Source organism: Seriola aureovittata, chromosome 5, assembly GCF_021018895.1.
Source record: "Seriola aureovittata isolate HTS-2021-v1 ecotype China chromosome 5, ASM2101889v1, whole genome shotgun sequence".
NCBI lineage: Eukaryota > Metazoa > Chordata > Actinopteri > Carangiformes > Carangidae > Seriola > Seriola aureovittata.
The window spans coordinates 2339999-2366294 of NC_079368.1; the positions used below are offsets into that span (position 1 = coordinate 2339999).

General features: G+C 41.3%; 1 protein-coding gene and 1 long non-coding RNA gene across 3 annotated transcripts in view; both read right to left on the reverse strand.

Moving 5' to 3' along the window:
* npr3 (natriuretic peptide receptor 3) overlaps nt 1-25033 on the reverse strand; it is a 38547-nt gene extending 13514 nt beyond the window's left edge. Inside the window, exons 1-2 of one of the 2 annotated variants that reach the window (XM_056377388.1) lie at nt 24592-24671; nt 23983-24509 (exon numbers count right to left, since the gene is read on the reverse strand). In XM_056377388.1, coding sequence (XP_056233363.1) covers nt 23983-24193 — 211 coding nt within the window. In that variant the 5' untranslated portion in view covers nt 24194-24509; nt 24592-24671. Of the gene's footprint in view, nt 1-23982 lie in introns of both variants that reach the window. The other variant, XM_056377387.1, reaches the window with a different exon arrangement.
* LOC130170204 (uncharacterized) lies at nt 5938-8520 on the reverse strand. The gene is made up of 3 exons (XR_008827956.1): nt 8360-8520; nt 7502-7871; nt 5938-7119 (listed from the first exon to the last, which is right to left on the reverse strand). It is a non-coding gene; the product is annotated as an uncharacterized LOC130170204 (long non-coding RNA).
* Nucleotides 25034-26296: the final 1263 nt, after the last annotated feature.

Below are 26296 nucleotides of genomic sequence, written 5' to 3' on the forward strand. Positions count from 1 at the left end.
TGACTAGCATCACAGAAACAAAGAGATGATTGAAGCTCCTAGAAAGCGATCTTTATATCCATCCCAAAGGACCGTTCCCGACAAGAATCCACGTTCAACGGCAAAGAAAAGAAGAACACATGAGTAAATCTCGGTTTGGCTTCCCATCGCTGGAGACAGCTCTTGAGTAAAGAGATGCGGTTTGATGCCGAGCTTGCAACTTTTCTTTTAGACTGGTGAGTAACATCTAATGTTTAGTAGAATTGGGCCTTTTCCTGCCGACTGTTGGCCAGCTAGTTGTGTCACTAACTTTAGGCTTATTATATAACTGATGACTGTACGTTGAGATTGTATGGATCCAGTAGACTGAGTGTATACATATCGATCGGTTCACCATGTTTTAACCACTTTACATTACTGTTACGAGATCAGGCAGCATTTCTGAGGAGATTTCAGCATACCTCAGTCTTTACCAGGACCTGAGCCTGTACTGACACCGCCTCCACCTGTTCCACCAACACCAATGGCAGAGAGTGAACAGACACAGTGTGGAGGGTCTAGGTGAGTAAATCTCATTCACCTTTACAAGTCAGACAAAGAGACTGATCTGATCCTCTGCTTCTTCCCCTCAGCTGTCACCCTGCACCACTTGTCTATCCCACTGTGATTATGTCAGAGCCACAGTGTATACATGTTCATACTGCTGATTCAGAATAATGAATATTATACCACTGCCTATATTTGTTATGTATTTCACAGTATATCCATATCAGTACCACTCTGTATTGTTTATTGGTTACATACACACTATATAACAGTGAATTCTTATCATACATCTAGTTGTTTACTCTTCGTTTCTTTGCATTTACATTTGATAATATTCATACTGTTACTAGTGTTCACATTGTGTATATCTCAGCATATTCATGTCAATATTCATACTGTATTCATTTTAGCATATTCATATCTATCCTCACTATTTATTATACAAACACAACAGACCTAACATGTTTGAATATAAAGAACTTGTATGATCTAAACTAATTGTCCTCTCACATGTTTGTCTGTATCAGGACCAGAAGTCCAGTCCAGTCCTCCCCAGTGTTGGACCAGCACCTGCCTTTTCTTCTGTGTCTGGCCTCATCAACCATCAACAGTATTATCCCTGCACAGAACACATATTGTCTATACTGTGATCTTTTGCACATCCTGCTCAGCAGGAGTTTTGTCTTTCTTAAACACTTTTATACATAGTTATAGTATTTTTGTGTAGTATCTTTTTCATTGTTTTAATTTTTAATGTGTATCTACATATATTTATATTTTTGAATGTTGCAGTATTTGACCTTTTTATTGTTATTTCATGTTAATATGTTTATTGGATACTGCACCAAACACCAAGCCAAATATCTTGTAAGTAAAAAACTACCTGGTAATAAATCAAATTTTCTGATTCTGTCTTTTGGGATGATGACACCCATGTATCATGCAGTATTCCCTTGCCTTCATATTTCTATAGGTAAATAAAAACTTACAAGTATTCATAATTAGTTTAAGTGCTATCAACAATTTCAGCAACATGATTAACTGGACAGGGGCGAAGAGGTGAAATGCTGCCCCCTGTGGAGGTGGAGCGAGTAGCATGATCTTACACATTACACGTTTAAAAACATATAAAAGAACCTTAAACTCAATACAGTATTTGACTGGTAACCAGTGCAGGGATGCAAGTATGGGTGCTATAGTTGAGACAAGGTGGACTGGGTAACGCCCAAATAGAGGGCAATGCAGTCTTCCGGCCGGGAGGAATGAAGGCGTTTATGACAACCTCCAGATCATTGAAAGAGAGGAATGGTTTGAGTTTGGCGATGTTTCTTAGCTGCAGATAGCAACCTATCACAATGGTGTTTATTTGTTTGTCGAATTTTAGACCTGAATCGAAGATGACACCAAGATTTTTACCCGGAGCATGGAGGTGAGGGGCCTAAGAGATGTGTTACACCCCTGTTGGAGTCAGGGGGACCAAACAAGACCTCATCAGTGTTACTATCGTTTCACTGAAGACAGTTATTTGCCATCCAATATTTCACACCCTGTCAAGGCAGTGAAGGAGAGAGCTAACTGAATTATTAATAACATTACTGACAGGTTCGAATGGGAGGTATAGCAGCTGAGTGTCATCAGTGTAGCAATATTTACCAAAAATATAAAATGAAATAAATGAGTGCAGTATTTGCTGTACAGGTAAGGCTATTAAACTACATCTTTACACAGGGACCGACTTCAAGACAGGGCCCCAAGATAAAGTAATAAAGCAGGACCCACCTGAAGGTCCATGTATGTTACTGTTAGGAAAGTAAATCCAATCATTAACCACAGTCATTAGATATTGTGCTTTAACGAAGCACATTCCCAAAGAAAATTTCAATTAACAACATTTGACACTGACAAAGAAAGCCTGGAGGTCTTGGATGCTTTTTGCCTTGATAATGATTTGGCCTCCTACTGTAGGATGTTAAACGTTTTGTAAAAGCAGGCGTCACTTCAGATTATCTTCAAATTATTAATACTGTTCACAAAAGAAAGCCACAGTTCACTCCAATACTCTGGATATTCTCCAATGGGGATTTTATCATTTCCACATTAGCTACTGCAATATCAAGATTGGATGAAATAAAGTGGCTCTTTGTCAGAAAACTCTAAAATAATAATAATAATAATAAAATAAAGCAAAATAAATATGATCCATCACAGACTCATGAAAACTGCTCACTGTCCACTGCTGCAATTCGGACACAGCTCCATTTCACTTTGATGCAATCTGTCTTAAACAAGAAGACTAGACAAGAGAGAGGATTCAGTCAATCAACTCAAGTGTGTCCTGCTCATCTTATTCATGGGTATTGTAGAAATGAAGCAGTGACGGACAGGGAGCCCCCCCCCCTTATTTATCCATGTGCTTCCAAACAGGGAGAATGAACAACACAGTGACACAAAGCTAACTGTGTTAACAGTGATGGGAATCCTGCAGGGCTGCAGCTATTCTCTGTTTGTCATAAACTACACATTCACTGAGAGTCACATAGTGAGTGAGCCACAAAATATCAATAATCATTTTTCTGTTTAAATTTCCTTTCACTGGCTTGATAAGAATTTTTCCTTCGGTGTGATTGAAAATAAATAAAGCAACAAACAAGCAGCTACACAAACAGGAGTTGCAACTGAAAACACAGTAACCCCAGCGTCCCTGTTAATAAGGAAGATTCAGAGTCTTGCTGGAACATTCCTCACAACTCTGTCACTTAAACACACCTCCTGAAATATCCCTCGAGTCAGTGGGACAAACTTCACCTCAGTCCTGCCAGCACTATAGCACCCTTTAATTACACTGGGCTCTACACACACTACTGGCCCTGTGTATGCTCTGCAAGCCATTCCATGGGGCAGCGCTTGCAGCCAGCAACATTTTAAAACTTCTGGATTTTCCTTTTTGCTAGGGCACTGATGCTAGTTACAAATTAACTCAGGAATGGAGGAGCAAATGGTGCACTTACTGAGTGCCCACAGTGTATTTCAAGTGCCCTGTGTTGGCCATAAACTTGAAAAGCTAGAGCACATGCAACTAGGGGGCATTACAAAATTTGTAATTCCATTACTCTACAAAAAAGGTTGTTGGATCCGTCTGTCAGAGAGGTGAACAGGATAAAGAGGAGGGGGTACGTTTAAAATGAATCTGTCTTGCACACACGCAGATACGACTGATTACTGAGTGACTGAACGACTGCTGGACGAGCTGACTGATGATGTTCCTGTTTGTATGAACAGCATTGTCCTTGGTAACATGTTGCTGTCTTTCAGTCTGAGCCTGAAGACATTTGTGGTCATACAGTAAGAGCAAGTCATTGCCTTACAACTATGCAGGAGCCCAAGGGGAGTTCTCGCCAAACACAAAGACTTCATACAGACTCAGGATGGGAGTGCATGTCTCAGGAGGATTAACATCAGAAATGGACCAATCATGAGAGAGGTGCTTCATTTTCCCTCCTGTGGCTGTTACATGTTGTAATATTGAGTGGTTAATGGTACAAAAATCTGTAGCAAACTGATGAGGGATTTTTTTTTTTTTTTTACAAGCAAAGCACGAGGTGCCGAGAAAATGACTGAGAGAGAGAGAGAGAAAAGTTAAGTCCAGTGTCACTTCACACATACATCCGTACACATTATTAGACGTACGCCTAAGGTTTTAGTGGACTATCATTAAAATGATTCTATTCCTCATCTATCCCTTTGCCTCCTCAGGGTGGGAGACCAGAAGCAGAGAGATCCTGGACTGAGCAGGAGAGGCCACATCTGGAATTCAAAAACTGTTAATTCCAGATGAGCTTGACAGCATGGTCTGAGTTATAAGACCATCAACACGGAACAATCAGTCTCTGAAAATACCATTCGTCGTTAATTAACTCCCTGCACTCTTGCATGGGTGTAACCATGGCTACGTGGTAAGTTGTGAGCGTGATGATCCACCCTGATTTAAAAGCTAATGAACCTGTGGATGACACGTGTTATTTGCCTCCTTCTTGTCTGCTATTTCTGTTCATTATAACACCTCATTACTGATATAAGAGCAGATGCAGGTGGCTGTGGGTAGCAGCTGGAATACACTATGATCAATCACATGAAATGTGATTCAAGGAGGCGTCATGTTCGGAGGCACCGGGAGGTGGATGAGGCGGATCGCAGTTTACAAGGTGCAGGTCTGTCCCACCAGAGACCAGGTTCACATCCAGAGTCCCGTCTGTGGTTCAGACAACAAACAGCTCTTTGGTTCAGGTTAGTAAAGACGGATGTTTAGGTTCAAATGTAATTAAACAGGTTGTGAACTTGAGAGCCATGACGGCACAATCTGCAGATCAGATATTTAGCTGGAAAACAAACACACGGTTTGTGAACATTTTACTGATACATTCAGTACCTGTGTGTTTTCTACTTCGCAAATACGAAATTGAACATTTCCTCATTGTGTTAATAGAAAATCTGATCCAGCTGATCAGTTGTATAGAAACAGCTGTGGTCATATGAATATATGGCAGTTCTGATATGAATACGTGGCTCCTAGTCTGAATTCTTAACATATTAAAGTTGGTGATGATGCAGTTTTACTTACAGTTTACTTACTTTATTTACTTTTCTTTCATTAAGTAATTACCTGAGGAATTCTCCACAGGTTAAATCAATGCCAACATTTACATCACTGTACACGGACACAGAAACTTTCCCACCACAGTTGACCTGAAACTGATTCTGCTCTGATGGCGTCACGCTGCTGATCTCAGCCACACGTACACCTGTAATGCAGTTATACATGCACAGCCTCAGGCTCTGCCTCTGCCAGACCTGATGCTGTACTGACAGTCGCCTTCCAGTAAGAGACACATGGAGAGGAACAGATGGGGCTGAATGTTTATCACTGTAAAGAAGGGAGATCATGTCAGTATCAACCTTAAAGTTACACTCTGTAATTTTTCCACAATAAAACATCTAAAAACAACTAGATCTGTGTTCTATATGTTGTTGAGTTGTGTTCTTACGTCATCACAAATGTTTCCATCAATTCTCAAACCAGAGAAATCTGTGATTTTAATCATGGGAACGTTTCATTGGTCGCCTGTCAGTGACATCATATCCTCTATGATCATGTGTCAGTGTGTGTCTGACAGAAGCGCAACATTGACTTTTATCTAGTTTTAAGCCACATACACTTTTTCCACCTTGGTGGTTTTCAGCTCTATATTTGAACCAGATGAAGGATTTTAGTCGTCGGACGTCTGGCTCTGAAGTTATCAGAGAAACAAGCTGAGGAAATGTTAGACCAGTGTTTCTCAAACTTTTTCAGACCAAGAACTACTTAACCACTTAAATTAAACTCACAGATCAACTAAGTTTTTTTTTTGTGGCTTTATTTGATAGGACAGTGAAGGCAGACAGGAAATGTGGGGACAGAGAATAGGGGAATGACATGCCGCAAAAAGTCTGACCCGTCAGGAATTGAACTAGTGACTCTCATGCAATCCCAAGCGCAGTAACCACTCAGCTGTCTGGTTACCTCAATCATGTAAAGCGTTATGATTAACAGGAAACTCTGCAGCTCACACACTGCACGACAGCAAGTGTTGCTATCTATGTAACATAAGAATATTCACACACATTAGAACACTGGCTGGATGTCACCAAACACACCAAGACTCTCAGTCATGGTGACTAAATTACAACTACAACTCAAAACTTAAACACTTGGCTGTTAGAGCAGAGGTGTCATTTGATTTTCTGTTAAGTGACACAGTCTTAATCCACAGGTCCATGATCTTGTCCGCTCTCCATGTTTGATAGTAGATAAGCTGCTAATAACAGGGCAGGATAACTGTTGGCTTCATCCACATTTCCTTTCAAATGTCGCGTTGATCATTTTTAACACGCGAGTTGGAAGTGTTGCAAAACCGCCAGTTACTGTGAAGTCCTACTACACTGTAAAATAGCCGATTCATATAGATCTAATAATGTTTGAATAGTAATTTACAAATGAGTTGATTTAATATTGAAAACAACACATATACAATACTCTCTAGTAGGCTTTGTGGTCACTCACAGACAGTTGAAGTAAAGTATAAAACATGATATTTTGAACTAGTTTACTTGAAGACCACTAGGGGTCAGCTCCCAGCTGCTGGAGACGTCCTTTCCTGTGTCCGCTGAAGAGCCTCAGCGAACTTTTAGAATCAGAAAATAAGGTTTACTGCCAGGTAGTTTTTTACTTACAAGGTATGTGGCTTGGTGTTTGGTGCATTATCCAATAAACATATTAACAGGAAATAACAAGAAATGGGTAAAATACTGCAACATTCAAAGATAAATATACATAGATACACATATTAAAAAAATAAAACTATGAAAAAACTATGAAAAAAAAAACTCCCGCTGAGCAGGATGTGCAGAAGATCACAGTATAGACAATATGTGTTCTGTGCAGGGATAATACTCTGAGGTGTTACTGTAATGTGGTTGTTGATGGTTGATGAGGCCAGACCCAGAAGAAAAGGCAGGTGCTGGTCCAACACTGGGGAGGACTGGACTGGACTTCTGGTCCTGATACAGACAAACATGTGAGAGGACAATTAGTTTAGATCATACAAGTTCTTTATATTCAAACATGTTAGGTCTGTTGTGTTTGTATAATAAATAGTAAGGATAGATATGAATATGCTAAAATAAATACAGTATTAGGCAGTGGATCCTGAACCCGCTGGTTCTGGATCAAACAGTCTCTTTGTTTTACTTGTAAAAAAAGTTAGTGACGCATCTATCTGGACAACAGCTGCAGGAACAGGCTGAATTCTACTAAATCACTTAAACGCCTGTCAACATCATCAATCATACATTTATGTCACTTGAAGTGTTTGTCGGTACTTTTTTTTTAATTTGCACTAATGATACTTTTAGCTACAGACCAACATTAGATGTTACTCACCAGTCTAACAGAAAAGTTGCAGTTCGGCATCAGACCGCATCTCTGAACACGGAGCTGTCTCCAGCGGAGGAAAATCACACCAGGATTTACTCATGTTTTCTTCTTTGCCATTGAACGTGTTTTCTTGTTGGAGATAAAGAGCTCCGTCTAGGCGCTTCAGACATCTCCATGTTTCTGTCATGTTAGTCGGGAGCTTTTTTTGTCGGGAACTGTAGCGTAACTTCAAGCTCTGGAGGAAGCTCTTCTTCTCCGTGGGACTGAGGGCAGACTAGCTACACTGACTCACACAGCATCTAGTGTCATAAAGTGGTATTACAACACGGCCCGGGATGCAGCTAGTCAGTTAGCATGCTAATTTCAGTAGATATCTCTGAAATACAATAGATGGAGGTCTTAGTCATGACATTATCACTGTGGCTCCTTCACATACTGTTGATGGTTAGTTCATTTTTTGAACATTTTAGATTAAAATTCTGGCCAGATCTTAAACACGACACCTTTTTTCCATCGTTTTTAACAATTAGAATCACAGAGTCTGTTTGATTTCCTGAACCACCACTCTGAAGGAATCCAAACCTGGAGGAGCTTATGGTAATGTTGGGGAAGACAACAACTCTCATGATCCCATGTTATTTCATGACGTCACCCAATGCCCTCTTTTCTTATTGTTTTGATTGAGAGACCCCCAGAGGCAGAAGTTACAGACTGTGCATTTTAAATAATAATTCTACATATTACAACTTGGGTCTTACTTTTGTAGTCAGCAGCTTATCCTGATCTAAACCACTGAAAGCGAGTATATCTGACATGGACATTGCAGTGAAAAAGCAAAAAAATCAAGAAAATTTTTTCCTGTACCTGTCCTCTCTCAGTGGCTGTCTGCTCAGTGGTAAATACAAGTTGGCACCATCAGGACGGAGGTACAGGGTACCGTCTCTGTGGACTTCCCGCACCCTGAGATCCTTTATATCTTTCAGGAGACTTGAATTTGTTGTACTCATTTCCAACATGGTGATGTGGTGACGTGATGCTGTGGAGCACTTTGTCTTTAATTGTGGTGTCTTTTCTGTTGTGGTTGTAATTATCTGACAGTTGCTACACACACACAAAAAGAGAATTTAAGTATAATAAACCAAACTAACTAATGAGAGTGTGTGCTGGCTGCTGAGGCTCAGATTAGATCAACCCTCACCAACCTGAGTGTAAAATATTCAGTTAAGTAGGAGTCTCAATTCTAGCAGCACTGACCATGGCAGACATCACCAGCAGTATATTATAATGTGGTTAATGTTACCTTTGCATCCGTGCTAAGTCAAAGGTCATTTGTGAGTCAGAGGAAGCTAACATCAGTGTAGTGTCGAGACAAGACGATGCATTTATGTAGTAAAAGACCAACATATGTAGCAGTAAGTCATCTCTGCTGATGTGACCCTGCTGCATCGCATCAGTTTCAGGAATCAGAATCAGAATCTCATTGTTAAAACAAAAGCTTGTAATTTGGGAAAAATGTCCCTGTCCAGCAGCCTGTTAGCTTAGCTTAGCACAGAGACTGTAAACCAGAGGAAACGGCAGCTCTAATGCTCACCTCATTAACATGTTATTTGTTTAATGCTAACCCTTGCCCTCTGGACCTGATTAGTAAGTATATATATTAGCGCTTATTGTAATTATTAATAATAAAAGTACTGATGTTCTTACCCTTATTCTGATATTTATTTCACCACATTATCGATTTAACACAAAATAAAGTCAATAATATCATTGATTCATATCATAACTGAGCATCCAAACTGTGTCAAAAGCGAGAGAGAGAGAGAGAGAGAGAGAGAGAGAGAGAGAGAGAGAGAGAGAGAGCACGCATAGAATCACAGACATGGACAACCATGAGGCAAGCAACAGTGAAGAGATTAAATTTTTACTACAAGAGTTTATGGGATACATATTTAATGTATATGTTAGGCTTTCCAAAATATAAAGCATGTCTTCAGGAGAACAGCAAAGAAAGCTTAAGTGAAACTAAGAAAATCAACAAACAAAAAGCCCTCAGACTTACAGAGGTGTGTGTCACTAACTGTGTGGTGATCTGTAGCACCATCAGCTCCTGTACAGTTAAGTTCATCAGTGGTTGGATCAGGTTGGATTAATGACAGACCATCACACATATGTCCAATCCAAAAAAATGGAAAACGACCCTGCCGTTGTGAAACGGTGAGCGCCGGTGGAACACGAGTGGCATACCACTAGAGATCGGCATGTGCTGCTCCACCACTAGCGGCATACCATTAGCCACTTTTTGATCTCTGGGTGCATGACGCAGCTGTGATATTGCCACAAGACATTCCATTTATTCTGTGTTCTTCAACAAAACCCACATATTCCTGCAAAGACATTTCGTTTATGTCCGTCTCCAAATCATAGCTCAAAATCACTGCAGCTCATACTCATACTAAGCAGCAAACTATTTACAACTTCTGGAGCGCACCAAAAAAAATCATGATGATTTCCACACAGGCATTTCAATTGCTGATTTCCATTTATAATAACATCAAGAAAAAACTAACAACGTTCTCCATAATCAAAACAAGAGTTGGGAAACGGGTCGCCCAATTTTGCTTTTCTCATTTCAAAACAAAAATTTGTTGGCAGGCAAGTACATGGACCCAATAACTTCAAACAGTCTGAGCCCAAACCTCTTCAACATATATTAACATATAAAAACATCTGTAGAACGTCTGCAAACATCCACAGCCCCTGTTTGGCTCTGCAGGGCAAAGAGGTCAAATGTGTAACTACACTAACTGTAAATATGGAAAACAAACAAAGAAAACAACAACAAAGACCTCCCAAAATGTCAAGAACATTCATACTGAAACACAGCCAGTAACTAGTCATACTGACCGTTCAAAGCGTTTACAATACTTGTCACATTCACCCTTTCACTCACACATTCATGCATCACACTCATACGCATACACTGGTGGAACCACCATCAGGGGCAACGTGGGGTTCGGTATCTTGCCCAAGGACACTTCAACATTCAGCCTTCAGGAGCCAGGGATCGAACCACCGACCTTCTGGTATTCGCGGGCCATGCTCCCCCAAATGAGTTTAATTTGCCCCCCATCTCCCACGCACCTTCCGTTTGATTAATTAATTGATATTTAACATATTAAAAGAAAATGAAAAAAATGAAATGAATCAAAAACAAAACAGAGAAAAATAAGAATAAAAAATAAAGCTGCTCACAGCAGTTATTGGGGTCTGGGTTGGTGCATGAGACCACATGTGATAGCGCTACATCAGTGAACTGAAGACTGAAAGAACACTGGGAATAAACATCAGCTGTCTGTGCAAACAAGACCAACATTACTCACAGCATCTACTGGCTAAGGGTCGAAGGTCATCGGATAGCTGGAGAAAGATCAAGGGAGCCTGTCACATCAGGACGAACACCAGAACCAGAACAGAACAGAAGCCCGGAAGAAGGTACTACAGGTAATATAGGGGACCCTGTTTTAATCGTGCAAGCTTCACTTCCTGTGCAAAGCGGTAGGTCTTAGGTTGCACACGCTATGTGGGTGGCACCAAGTGCACCTGGTGTTCTGGTTCAGGATTGTGCAGCAGCACAAAGTGAAAAAGGGCTGGGTGAAGAGGAAAATATGTCTAAACGTGACTGATAAACACACTGTCAGCCAATCTCTGATCCAATCACAGTGACGCGTGACAACAGCAGCTCGACACATGAACGGACTCGTGTTGACTGTGCAGGGCAGTGTGAAAAGAACATACAGGAACCACAACTGTGCATCCTAAGATACGGTGCGGGTTTGCAAGTTAATTAGTATAATTACAATAAAAATAAATAATAAAGAACGTTCATGCAGCAATCCTCCATTATTTCAGTTTTTCTTTTAATATATCTTATGTTGAAAATGGTCACATCAAACTGCAATTAATGTGACACAACATTGTTGTACTGCGATGTCGTTCCAGAATAAAACACTTTTGCTGAAAAGAAAGTTCAAAAGGACGATTCAGGTAATCTGACATCTCTGCATAAACTGTCATGCTACAAATTTAGCAGCCTGATTTCATTTGCATGTGATTTTATTAAGGTAAACACGTTAGATGGCTTCAGCCTCCAATCAGAGGCTGCAGATTTATCAACATATCTGTCCCTCTGCCTTCAGGCAGCTGCAGGGACTTAATAAACCCATTATCTCTCTTCACTTCCATGAACCAGAAGTCAGATCATCTGTAATCAGCTGTTCACAGTGTAAATGTGAGCTACCTGAACATCCATGTCTGTAATGTTCTGGAAGACGGCGAGAAAAAAATACTACCAGCTTTAACTGAAGTTACACAGCTTCTTAATGGGTTTCACCATAAGAAAACAGCACAGTAACGGAGCCGTGATCACAGCACAGATAATGTGAATCTATGAGACATCAAGTCTGATCAAACACAGTCAGAAAAATGAGGGTCCTGATGTATCAGTGATATACAAACACAAAATCTAAGAAAGATCAATTCCTATACTTCTGAGCTGGGGAGTCGATGCCTTTAGCAACTTCTCCCAAAACCGTCATTTTTACGCCACTGAGTGACATCAAACATGACGTATGTTGCACAGTGGAAATATTACAGTAAAATTACAACTAATTGCAATACCTGAATTTAAGGCTTTCATATCAGAAAGAGGTTCTCTGACACTTAACAGCATTTGTCTGGTTCAGGGGGAGTATGCTTTAAAGTATGGTTATGAGTGTGATATGCAGTGGTGGCTGGTGCTAAAATATTTTTGGGGGACGCATAATTGGGGGCAGAGTTATTATAGTTTTGAAATTTTCATTAGTTTTTCTTATCGAGTCTTTTGGTCTGATTTTTCATTTCAGTCTCTTTTTAGGAGAGCGTAAATAGTTTCACTTGCCGATATTCACATTATGAAGAACGCCCTGATTTTAAGAAGCCAAACACGTAGGATGAAAGAATGCATGACATTAAATATCATCTACAAAACCATTGTTTATTAAAGATCACATATTATGCGATTTTCTACAACTTAAAACCAATCAAAAAACAAGACACTAATGTTGCCCAAGCACTGGCCTGAAGCAACAGCAGCATACAGAATGTATGGAATCCCATTCTACAGCCAACAAGCAGTGACAGTGTGAAAGTGATTATTAAGTGTGAATGCACAAATTAAAGTAACATAAAGAGTGAAGTGTTGATAACATAGTCCAAGTGCATTCTTGCTTGAGTACTGATTACTGATTAGAGCGAGTACATAGCTGCCAATATTTAGGTTTAAAAACACGGCGTTTCAGTGTGGAGAGCAACAGCTAATGTTAAGTCACTAGCCACAAGCACTACTTGAACATAAATTCTGCCCTCACTAACAAGTATCTTTTCCATTGATAGCATGGCCAGTGCATTCAGCCTCTCCTGGGTCATGGTGTTTCTGAGAAAGGTTGTAATTCTTTTCAAGGTTGAGAAGCACCTCTCAGCTTCTGCTGTGGTCATGGGTGTGGGGATGAGGATCTTTAGGAGAGTGACAGTCTGGTGTGTCCATAAACAACTAAAAAAGGTTCACAGCACCACAACAGTCTTTAAACTCTTCCTTGCTGTAGATGAGACTAAGCTCTGTCTTCAGCTTCCAAGGTCCTGCTCAGTGTATCTTCAGGAAATGTTACCTTGTACTGTTCAAACTTGTCTCCTCGCAGTAAGGTGGCACTGACAAGGTGGTTTGTGAAGGAGAAGCATTCCTTGGTGTGTCCCAGTTTGGTATCACAGAACTACAGAGAAAAGAATTTTTAAAAAATATGTAGAAATTACAAAATGCCCTTCTTCTAAAGTCACCAACAGGTAACTGTTCCACTTGTAAATATGGAACTACTAAAGTATTTATCCTAGACTTTTTACAGTCAATCAAGTTGTAAAAACATTAGGAAAATATCATAAGTCAAATATATACACTCCCCAGCCACTTTATTAGGTACACCTGTTCAACTGCTCATTAACGCAAATATCTAATAGGCCAATCACATGGCAGCAACTTAATGCATTTAGGCATGTAGACATGGTCATGACAGTCTGCTGAAGTTCAAACCCAGCGGCAGAAAGGGGAAGAAAGGTGATTTAAGTGACTTTTAAAGTGGCATTGTTGTTGGTGTCAGACGGGCTGGTCTGAGTATTTCAGAAACTGCTGATCTACTGGGATTTTCAGGCAAAATCATCTCTAGGGTTTTACAGAGAATGCTCCAAAAAAGAGAAAATATCCAGTGAGTGGCAGTTCTCTGGGCCAAAATGCCTTGTTGATACCTGAGGTCAGAGGAGAATGGCCAGACTGGTTGGACCTGATGGAAAAGGCAACAGTAACTCAAATAACCACTCGTTACAACTGAGGTATGCAGAAGAGCATCTCTGAACACACAACACATTGGACCTTGAAGCAGATGGGCTACAGCAGCAGAAGAAACTGAAGCTACAATTAGCATGGGCTCACCAAAATTGGACAATAGAAGATTTGGAAAAACTTTGCCTGGTCTGATGAGTCTTGATTTCTGCTGCGACATTCGGATGGATGGTAGGGTCAGAATTTGGAGTAAACAACACGAAAGCATGGATCCATCCTGCCTTGTATCAACAGTTCAGGCTGGTGGTGGTGGAGTAATGGTGCGGGGGATTTTCTTGGCACGCTTTGGGCCCCTTAGTTCCAACTGAGCATCGTTTTAATGCCACAGCCTACCTGAGTATTGTTGCTGACCATGCCCATCCCTTTATGACCACAGTGTACAGATCTTCTGATGGCTACTTCCAGCAGGATAACGCGCCATGTCACAAAGCTCAAATCATCTCAAACCGGTTTCTTGAACATGACAATGAGTTCACGGAACTCAAATGGCCTCCAGTCATCAGATCTCAATCCAATAGAGCATCTTTGGGATGTGGTGGAACGGGAGATTCGCATCATGGATGTGCAGCTCACAACGTGATACTATCATGTCAATATGGACCAAAACCTCTGAGGAATGTTTCTAGCACCTTGTTGAATCTATGCCATGAAGAATTAAGGCACTTCTTAAGGCAAAAGTGGTCCAACCCATTACTAGCAAGGTGTACTTAATAAAGTGGTCGGTGAGGGTAAACTCTGTGAAAATGTGAATATTTGAAAAGTGAGTTTTTGGTTCAAGAAAAGCCAATCAGTTCAATAAAATCTAAAAATGTTCACTCTAAGTTGATGGGTGCAGAATAAAAAAAAAAGGTCCTCAACAATGGTGCCCCAATAGTACTATTCACCATGGCAACAGGTAAATAAAAGGCAGAGCCTCAGTTTTAATCCACCGGATGTAGAGATATTAATACATATCTATATGCTGACTGGGAACATTTATCTTAAAAGAAAAGAGCGGGGAAAAGTATCACCAGGTTAACCTAACCTCCGTTAATTCTCATTTCAGGTTTGAGGCTGATGAATTTCAGATTTCTAATGTCCAGTAGTAATAAACATATTTCATTGACACAAAGGATAGGTAAGTTGGCAAACAGAAATTAAAATAACAATTCAGTGTAATATGGAGAGTGACTGATTTCCAAAGCTCACCTCTGCTGCAATCCTTTCATGGTCCCCAGGATTGAGTCCCCAATGCCTCTTTGTTGGCTGGGGGCCACTGCTTTGCTCAACCATGGAATAGACAGAAGCTCTGTCAAGATAATTAATACTATTATTGAGTTTAAATAATTAAATGCAGAATGATAATAAAAGAGTTTTAATTGTATTAATAATAATACAGTTTCTACCTGATGTTTTTTAATGTCCTTCTGGAACTGCTGGATGCACCCATTGATGTGGACTGAAAATATCTCCTTCTTCTGGAGCTTGGCATACAGGAAGTCCACATGTGGCATGATTTGGATTTTTTTTTCCGTTTTTGATTTGCAAAACAAACTTAAAATCCTGATTTTCCAGAAGCATAGTAAAAGCTCCCTCCTCCCGGACAGTACTGGGCTCAAAGTCACCTGAATCTCGTATGCTCTCAAAACACTGCATGAGGTCCTCTCTGTGCTCAAACACAGTGTTGATGGCACGACTGTGAAATGGATGTAGGCAATCTATGGGCCACTACTTAACAAGAACACCTGTCTGCCTTGGTGACCTTGAAGAAAAGTTGGAAAATCCCAAATTCTCACTTTGTATATGTTAGAGGTGACCTGTTGCAGTATCAGGTTGAGCTGATGTGCATAGCAGTGGATGTAGTGGTACACATCTTGTATTTTTTTCTAAACACCTGCAGTGGCACCCCTCATCACACTGACTCCATTATATGCCTGGTAGATGAGCTTACTTTTCTGATCCTCAGGAAGGATGGCAGCCAGACGCTCTTTAAGTGCTGTAGCTATGGATTCAGCTGTGTCTGACAGCGGAGGGATTAACTCAAAAAATCTCTCCTGCACATTGTTTTTGGCATCAATATAGCGCAGCACAAGCAGAAGTTGGGACTGTGTGGCAATATCCATTGTCTCATCTGCCTGGATTGATTAAAAAAATCAGTTTTAGGCTTCGTTGAGGATGTGTTCCCTCACGACAGCAGTCCAGAACCTAGGTCTACACAGTTTTCAATGTTCCCTTGAATACAGTGGCGTTCTCAAGGTGTTCTTTCAACACTCCATCAAGGGAAGCAACAAAATCGACCAGCCCACAGAATATCCCGGGATTATCGCAGGTCTCCCTTTCATCATGGCCTCGTAAAGCAAGATCAAAGGCTCCACCAAATTTCACATCAATCATTTAATTTCATTGATTATTTTGGACAGGATGCTGATTTTTTTGTCACCTCTCCGTTGTCCCATCCAATGCCAATCCCGTAGCCTTCATCCAACTGTTCAGCAATGCTGCCTGCCAAAAGAACTCTAATCAAGATGGCTGCAGCTGCTTTCGTGCTGTTTGCACTTTTCAGAAAGGTGTTTATGGTCCTGTACCCCAGTCGTTCTCAACAATGTTTCGACACTTTGAAAAAGCAAACAGGGAAAGCAATAAAAGACGTTACCTACACCGCATCCAGCAAGCCAGCTCCGTTTGTCATAACAAGAGCAGATGAAGCCACAAGTGTAAACCCGTCCTCGATCACCTGCCTGCTGCTTAATGTTTAAATTGGGCTCTTTTATCCTCTATTTTTATTTTGGTGTAAGCCGTGTAAAAGGATGTTTCTGTAAAGAAATAACCAAATTTTCTTTCTCCACGAGTCCACTTGAACTTGTCATCTTCTGAAAGCTTCAATCTAACGAGCGGGAGTGAGCAACAGCTTCAAATATGGAAGTCTGTAGAAAACTGTCCAATCCCGATTAAAAAAAACAAAACAACGTCAAAACAATTCCAATTGGCTTCTAATAAAAGAAGGAGTGTCATCTTGAAGCCACCAATTAAAACGTAGGATCAGGTCACCTGGTTTCAAGTTTTAAGAGCTAGATACACACTCATTTGGCCAGTGTCTCGTATATAGGTATACACGAAGTATACATATTGATATGTAAAATTTTTATTAAATAGTTTGAAAACAGGTCAGAAATAGTTAGATGGTTACAGGGTGAAGAAGATGAGTAAACAATTTTGACTTAATAAATACATTTGCTTAATTTATTTGTGTTTATTATTATGTAGTCTGTCTCATCTGGATAATTGGAAGGGGGGGGGTGGCGCCCCAGCGCCCCCTATTGACCAGCCGCCACTGGTAATATGGTGATGTTGAGTAATAGGATTCATGCTGGTGCCAAATTCCAAGCCTACCAACTTCTGCCTCAGGAGAAATCCAGATTCATCAGACCAGCTACAAAACTTACAAATAGCTCCTTTAAAGAGGACCTATTATGCTTTTCTGAGTTTTCCTTACATATAGTGTGTTATATATCTTTTGCATGTAAATGGTCTCCAGAGTCACAAGGCTCAAAGTTTACACCGAAGGGAGAAACTGTCAGGGCAAAACCCAATTTACTCCTTTGTATGAAACGCTTCATTGGGGGTCCAGACATTACTTCCTGGTCCTATTGACGTCAATATGTCGCTTGGTGCTGCCCAACTGCAAGCTTGGCACGCCCTCACACAAGCCACAGCATATAACATAACTACTTTATAATGAAGAGTTTTCTTTAGTTTTGTAACTCAGCCCAAAAGACACCATGTTCTCAATTGCCTGGAGAAATTTTATTTTTTTCCACAGTTCCCTCCAACTGCTCGGAACATTATAGTGCGAGCTCGGCACTTCAAGGAGGCCTGCAGAAACTGCGTATCGTTAGATGCTTAATTTCCACATTGGTTATTTCTGTAGTTCACTTTTAATGTGGCCGAACGGGGGGCTCAGGCTCACAGCCTGTCAGTCTGCATTATAATTGTGGATCTGTGATGTTTTATTGTGTTAACGCGACTTGATCACGTTAGTAAGCAGCAGCGTAGCAAAGATATCAATGCTTAAATGTTTGTCAATATTGACATGCTATAGCTTGTTAGCTCAGATATTTTATCCATAATTTAACCTCAGTTGTACAATAACTATGCGCACTAAAGTTTAATGAATTCAGATTTACCAGCATCGTAAACCAGCAGGATGGTGAATTGTTGGAGACTCTAGCCGTTGACTGTCTGTCTGTTCCTCCATTGTTTATATTCCTTTAGTCTGGACGTGTACACACATTAAAAATCAAAAGGATTTCTTATAAAAGTATTCCGAGTTATGAATACTGTCATCCCAAGTCTCTGCAGACTGTCCAGGGTCTTGATTCGCAGCACTCTCCATTAATGGCAGCTTGGTTACGGCTTGATTGGGACTAATGGTGAGCCTGGAAGTTAGTGTGTCTCATTATTCGACAGGGAGTTAATAACAGATTGCAGGCTTAAATAACAAAAATAGCCTCACCAGAGTTGAGCATACACCATAGCTTGGAGAGCAAAATCCACTTATTCTGTTGTCACATTTTGAACAGCGTAATCAGTCAGTTGTGAGATCAAAAGCAGTGTCAAGATATCACCCTGCATTTAGTGGGCGGGGATGGGGGGGGTTGAGTATGTGAATTTAGCGGGGGGTGGGCGGCTTCCCCCTTCTGGCTGCCTGGCAGTGGGTGTGCTTGTTTTCCTGCTCCAGTCCAGCTTGTGAAGGTGGATCGGGTCTATCACCTTCTTATTCAGGATAGGACTCTGGCTCAAAACCGATAAAGCAGAACCGAAGCCTTAACAGCCACAACCATTTGTTTACACAAGACATGCAGAACATGTCGTTGCCATGGTAGTTGCCGGCAAGCTGACCAATCAGAGCCCAGTGAGCTTTGATTGGTCAGCTTCAGATGGGGGAGAGGGCTTTAAAGAGCCCTGAGCTTTAACAGAGCGTTTCAGACAGAGGGTGAAGAGAGTACAAGATGTACAGAAGAAGAAAAAGAATGTCTTTTCATTACAATAAAGCACGTAAATCTATTTTAGTCCACACCAAGAATTAAATTATGAACACTAACACTGGCCATAAGAGGTCGTCTATAAATACTGTGAAAGTATCAAAGTGCTCTGCCCATAGAGAAATGCACACAGCCTGTATTCAGAAACTGAGCATTAAAATGAGCCGTTGGGACTTCTGTAACTTTGTGATGTCACAACAAACCAGTTACCGCTGTCAGCCATGCCACAAACCCTGCCCGCCTGGACCCACCATCCAACCTTGCAGAGTGTTTTCCTGAAATCTGCTATGTTTGTAGTGGATCACTCAGAAATCAGTCGTGACCGACCTGTTGTTACCAGACCTCCAGAGAGAAGCTGGCAACCCAAACTGATCCTGTAGTCAGACGGGCTCAGAGCTGCCGCTGTGCTCGGGGTGGCAGTTTACTGCAGCGGTACAACAACAAGCAGAGGAAAGAAATAAATGATCAAATAAATAAAAAAGTAATGCAGATTTTCACTGGCTCTGACAGAACAACAGAAAGACTGTGCTGTTGAAAGACGCTATCTGTGGTACAAGATCATTTTGGCAGCTGCATTACGCTCATGCACACAAGCACATGACAAGACGCAACAAATAACAATCCATACAGTGTTTTATAGTGTAAACGTTCATAGTGTTTCTGTGGATCGTCTACTGGAAATATGACAGCAGTGGTTGGTGCGCAGTGGCGGATTTAGATACGGTCGACATGGGCAGCCGCCCAGGGCAGCATCTTGTTGGGGGGGGGGGCAGCACGGGCGTTTTCCAAAAGAAAAAAAAAAGTATGCATTTGTGCGATTGGTTTTCTGTCTCTCATTTGCACATCATGTCAATGACGTCGTGTCACCCTGGAGGTCAGAGTGGGCGCCGTGTCTAGTCTGTGCAGGCTTCTGCTTGCTGAGGTGTCCTCTCTCACTCTCAGAGGTGGTGGTACATGGGGAGGGGGGGCAGAGGGTAGCTTGACACGTCTCCACACTGGAGCGGGGAATCTATCAAAATAGCGCAATTCTATCGCTGTACATTACTAGTGCAATTAGTAAAATCAGTCACACCATTAAAAAGCTGCCAAATAAACCACAATTCATTCAGAACACTGTGAATACACACCTGTAGTTTCACAGTTTTCTGGGTTGTGTGAAATCGTTAAGAATAATAAACCAGTCTGCACACCACCACGTGTGTGTCTTATATAAGTGTGCATGTGCGTGTGTGTGTGTGTGTGTGTGTGTGTGTGTGTTCTTTCCATTCTTGTTTGTTAAGGTATCTACTTTTGGTATTTATGATTGAACTTTGGTACTAATTGACTTTGCATCAAGGCAAGTAAGAACGGTCAGGCTTTAGATGACAATTGGGCAAATTAGAAAGTGTGTGTCTTGTTTGAAGTTTGTAATAGTGTAATAAGTAGGTTCTCTTGTTAATGTAATTGTGAGGTAAAGGATTTGTGCAGTTCAGTAATTTGATTGTCTATGTTCTTTATGTGTATATATATGTATATAATATATATCTATTTATGCATATTCTGATTGGGGTATTCACCCAGAGCACCATACAAGCTAGAACCGCCACTGTTGTCGGGGGTGTGCTGCACAGTCACATCTAATCGGAGGGCTGGGGAGCTGAAGGCTGTCTGCATGATTAGTTCCGCAGCAGCACGCTGGAGTATGAATCTGTCATTTAATCTTCCCAGATGTGGAGCTGGAGAATTAAAGACATTCACATCGGTTTATGATACATATCTGTATCTGTGCGAAGTGCTGCCGCTGCTGATGAAGAGGATGATGATGATGGCTGCCTCTCCTCTCTGCTCAGTGGAGCTGAAAAGCAGTTAAGCGCCTGACATGCCGGGAATACTAATTCCTCACCATCAGGTGCTCTTTGTGGCTCTTCAGCATTTAGCATGTATAATATATGCTAATTTATACACCAGCCACTCCTGTGATATGAAGTGATGTAACCATGAACTGTTAAAGAATTTCAGCTAAGCTGCTTAGTGAGAGCCTGAACACTGATTTACTTTCATTTCATTTGACTTTAAAATGGGAGAAAAAAAATCAATGTGGAGACATTCAGCTCTAATACAACAAATAAATGTGCACATTAATATTAAACCACACTAGCAGAGTAGCGTAGTGTCTATACTTTATCCCTCCTGTAGAAAAGAACAACGGTCACACTGCTGCTGTTAACTCATGTTGCCTAATGTCAGGTAAAAAGTTCAATATTTAAAATGAGTTTCTATGTTCACATCCTGGGTCTCACTTTATTTTGTTAGTTTATTCTGAGGGTCATAACAACACATCACACTTTTAAGTCAGGGATTCTCACAGGAAAACTCATGAGACATTTTAAACGGGCTGAACAACAGATTTAGTAATATATATAGAGAGAGAGACAGAGAGAGAGAGACAGAGAGAGAGAGAGAGAGAGAGAGAGAGAGAGAGAGAGGCTGTGGTAGAAAAAGTCAAAATAATCTCCTTTCCTAAGCACTTTTCCTTGACCTCGATGGAAAACATCATGAGGTCAAGGAAAGATGTGAAAGAGAATTCATATGGACTTAGGAAAAGACAATCGCGGAGGTGTGGAGCGAAACTAACTTTACATGGAGGATAAATCCTCCGTTCCTAACCACAAAAACAATCAAACAGGATTGAAATGTTGAAATAAGATGATATGAAAGGAATATACAAATAGAAAAAGCTGAGCCGGTGAATAATAATTAAATAGAAATGAGGAACTGAGCAAGAGATCAGAATAAATTATATTCAGATATAAGTTTATAGTTTCCCGGCATAGACGCTTCTGACATTTTTATACATTTGTTAAGTAGAGAAAATTCATTTTTAGCAAATTCCACAATGGGAGGGGATTTAGCGAAACAAAATTTATATATAGGCTATAGTATTTTGTTATGATGATGATATTGTTACCAGAATTTCAATATATTTGTTTTTCATGATGAGTCCTGACTGAACAGATCTGGAAGAGAAGAAATCAATCAATGGATTTGGGCTTCAGTCGATCAGACGAGGATTTTCATCAGTTCTGGATCTTGTCACAAACATTAAACAGCTGCTCTGTTGTTTCTACATTTACGTGGGTCTGAAACTACAGTGATGCGTCTCTTTAAATGTGGCGGTGGCAAAGGAATTGTGGGACTTCCTTTCCGTTTGTAAAGGAAGGTCCAGTGTTTCCTCTGCTAAAGGAGATAAGATAGGAAGCACTGACGCTCCTCTCCTTCTTATTTAGAGAATTTGAGCAGCTCTTATCACGGCTGCTACTGAAAGACTTCTGGGTCATTTCTCTCAGTTAGGAACCTTCCTAATCAAAAGAGACGTTATACCGCAGCCAGAGACTGCAATCGGTCCTGAGAGTGGAGCGTAATAAGACAGTGAGCGTGTCCTGAGAGAGACGTCCTGTTTTGCTCACTTGCTTTCAGTCCTTTAAACAATTTCAAGCAACTGAAGCATGTGGCTCTACTCTGAAGTCTGCAGACATGTGATCAGTGATGAGCGATGCAGGTGGAGCGAGGACGAATAAAAGCACAGCTATCAGTTTCACATATTCAGAACATGACTTACTGCGGCTCTGCAGTTGGGCTCCAACTAATAATTATTATTAACCTCTTAATTATAAATGTAGTCTAAAGTAGGTCTGAGCAAGTGGAAATCACAATATGGCCAAGTGCAATACCAAATCCACATGAGCTGCGATTTCATTTTGATGAAGGTAAAATGTGTCGCAACAACAGACGAATATATGAATCATTGTGTTGCTACAGCGACGCCCCGACCTACAGATCATATTCTCCAGATGTAAAGGAACATGACTGTTTGGTACAAGACACCAAAAAAAATAAATTAATTAAATAAATTAAAATCACATCATCATTTTTAGATTTTTCTTCAGTGAAAATTAAAAATGACCATTCACACTGAAATCACGACTCATATCACAATATCTGCCAAAATAATCACCAAGCTGTGACAAATGTCCAATTATTATGATTATTACCCAAACTGACGTCTTGCCATTTGCTTATTTTGTCCGTAACAGACTCATCTGTGTGAACCTGTGTAGTCACTCCTGTCCATACTGGTCAGTCTTGATCAATGTAAGTAATGAACATCAAAATGCATTCAACTGAAGCTAACTGAGGCTTCAGCAGTCTGTATGCGTTTAATGCAGAATTTCCTCTGTGATTACATGATGAGGAACGGGAACAAACAGAGACACAGAGGTTCTTACTGTTACTGCTGAAGCATAATAGTGATTAACTACAGAATTAAACATCTTATTTTACCCTTTTGTGAATTTCAGTTTAATCCTGAATAATAGGAAGTTTCCTGGAAAGATCCATATTATCTTGGTAAAATACAGACAGATGAACACTGATGACGTTTCCAGTTATTTCTAAATGCTAAGCTCAGACAAACTGTTGCAGAGGCTGAGCCACAAATGCAGAATATGAAACGTGGAGCTCCTTATATCAGGGTTATTCATCTGGATATCAATAATCAATCAACAGATTCTGAATGTTGTCTCTATATCTCCTGTGATTAAAGGACCAAACCACATAGTTGTCTCCAGGACCTGTGAGAGGAAGCCTTACCTGAGGATCAGTTTGTCTCATGGGATCATTTCTCTGAGGTTTGGAGAGTTGGTTGGAGACAGTTGTGATGGACAATTTCAATATTTTTCTTTTTTTTTTTTGTAGATAAACACTGATTAAATAATTGGTATATTAACTGATAATGAAAATAATTGTTAGTCGCAGCCTGAATTAAATTACTAAAGACATGAGCTCAACCAGAAGCAAGAGTCTTGGAGTTTGAGACACCAAACGCACGTACTGTCTCATTTACTGCGCCTTCATTGGTCACTATTCTGCTGTAGTGAACCAACACTGCCATGTGACATCAAATTACAGCTTGAGTTACACATGACTTATTTATTGAAGTAGTTTATATATAAACCACCTAATTAATTTCCGCTACAGGAGGGTTTATTAAAAAGCTGTGTTACCTTCAGTGTCATAGATGCTCTGGAGGATGTCGTCAGTGTCCAGTCGGTCCTCTGGGAAGAACGGGTATACTTTAATGTTAAAGTCCGCCATCAGGTGAAAGACCCCCTCCAGAGTGAAGTAACAGTTCCGCTCCTGCTTGTCGTCCTCATAGACCAGCAGCGCGCTCTTCCAGGTGAAGTGCTCGAACATCGCAGTGAAGGTCTCTGCCATCTTCACGTAGGACGGGGCGATGCGGGTCAGCTGGGAGTATTCGGTGTTCTTGTTGCCGAAGCCGGCGGCCAGGGCACCTGCCGAGATCACCGGGATGTTCCAGTGCGACGCCAGCCTCACTACCGCCGCCGCCTCGTACTCGCACACCGGACCCAGAATCAGATCCGGCTTCTGCCCGCACGACCTGTCCACTAACAGAAACAGAGCATCATTGACACAGTCCGACTTCTCAAAGTGGATGTTGAAGTGGAACCCGGAGAACTTCCCTCCGTCTGTCCGCAACCTCTGCTGTGCGTAAAGGATCGCCGGTGCGACTCTGGCGTGTGAAAAAAGGTAGGAGTTATTCTGTGGCAGCAGCACCAACACCTCTACGTCCTCGGTGATGGTGTTTGTCATACCTGGGCTCAGGAGCATCAAAAAGCACGCGCACAGTGAGCTGAGATGTGGCATGTTGCGACTTCCCGAGCGCCCCCCTCAGATAAACCAGAGACAGTGTGGGAGAGATGTTCTTCAGTGTTTCTTTCCCCAAGTTCGCTCCACTTGGCAGCGTTCATACAACCGCACACAGAAAGCCCGCCGCCGAGTCAACGACTTCTCACTAACTGTGTTTGTCTGTTAAAGCAGCGACTCTGCCTGAATGTGCGTGTGTTGTTCTGCACTCAGAGTTCCCTCGACGGCTCCTGAACCTGCTCTGGATTCTCACTCTGCCGTTCCTGCCAGGCTCGGAGGTCCTTCTAGCTCCGCCAGCAGCCACCGCACACGCTGGCTCTGGCCTGGAGTTTTGAAGCATCTTCTCAGGATCACTCCTGCGTCATCGGAGCGCTGCCCACCTCCTTCTTAAAGCGACACCGCCGCAGAGCTCACAATGAGCCGCTTCAACACAGCCAGCGTCCGTGTAGGCAGAGCGAGTTACGGTTCTGTGAGTCTGACACAACCTACAGATACACAAACAACAGACACACAACCTACACGCACACTACCAACAGATACACAACCTACACACACACTACCAACAGATACACAACCAACAGACACACAACCTACACACACACTACCAACAGATACACAAACAACAGACACACAACCTACACACACACAACCAACAGATACACAACCGACAGATACACAACCTACACATGCACAACCAGTAGTTACACAATCAACAGATACACTGCCAACAGATACACAACCAACAGACACACAACCTACACACACACTACCAACAGATACACAGCCAACAGATACACAACCTACACATGCACAACCAACAGATACACAACCTACACACACACTACCAACAGATACACAGCCAACAGATACACAACCTACACGTGCACAACCAACAGATACACAACCAACAGATACACAACCTACACGTACACTACCAACAAATACACAACCAACAGATACACAACCAACAGACACACAACCTACACATGCACAACCAACAGATACACAAACAACAGACACACAACCTACACACACACTACCAACAGATACACAAACAACAGATACACAACCTACACATGCACAACCAACAGATACACAAACAACAGACACACAACCTACACACACACTACCAACAGATACACAAACAACAGATACACAACCTACACATGCACAACCTACAGATACACAAACAACAGACACACAACCTACACACACACTACCAACAGATACACAAACAACAGATACACAACCTACACATGCACAACCAACAGATACACAAACAACAGACACACAACCTACACACACACTACTAACAGATACACAAACAACAGATACACAACCTACACATGCACAACCAACAGATACACAAACAACAGACACACAACCTACACACACACTACCAACAGATACACAACCAACAGATACACAACCTACACATGCACAACCAACAGATACACAACCTACACATGCACAACCAGTAGTTACACAACCAACAGATACACAACCTACACACACACTACCAACAGATACACAGCCAACAGATACACAACCTACACGTGCACAACCAACAGATACACAACCAACAGATACACAACCTACACATGCACAACCAACAGATACACAAACAACAGACACACAACCAACAGATACACG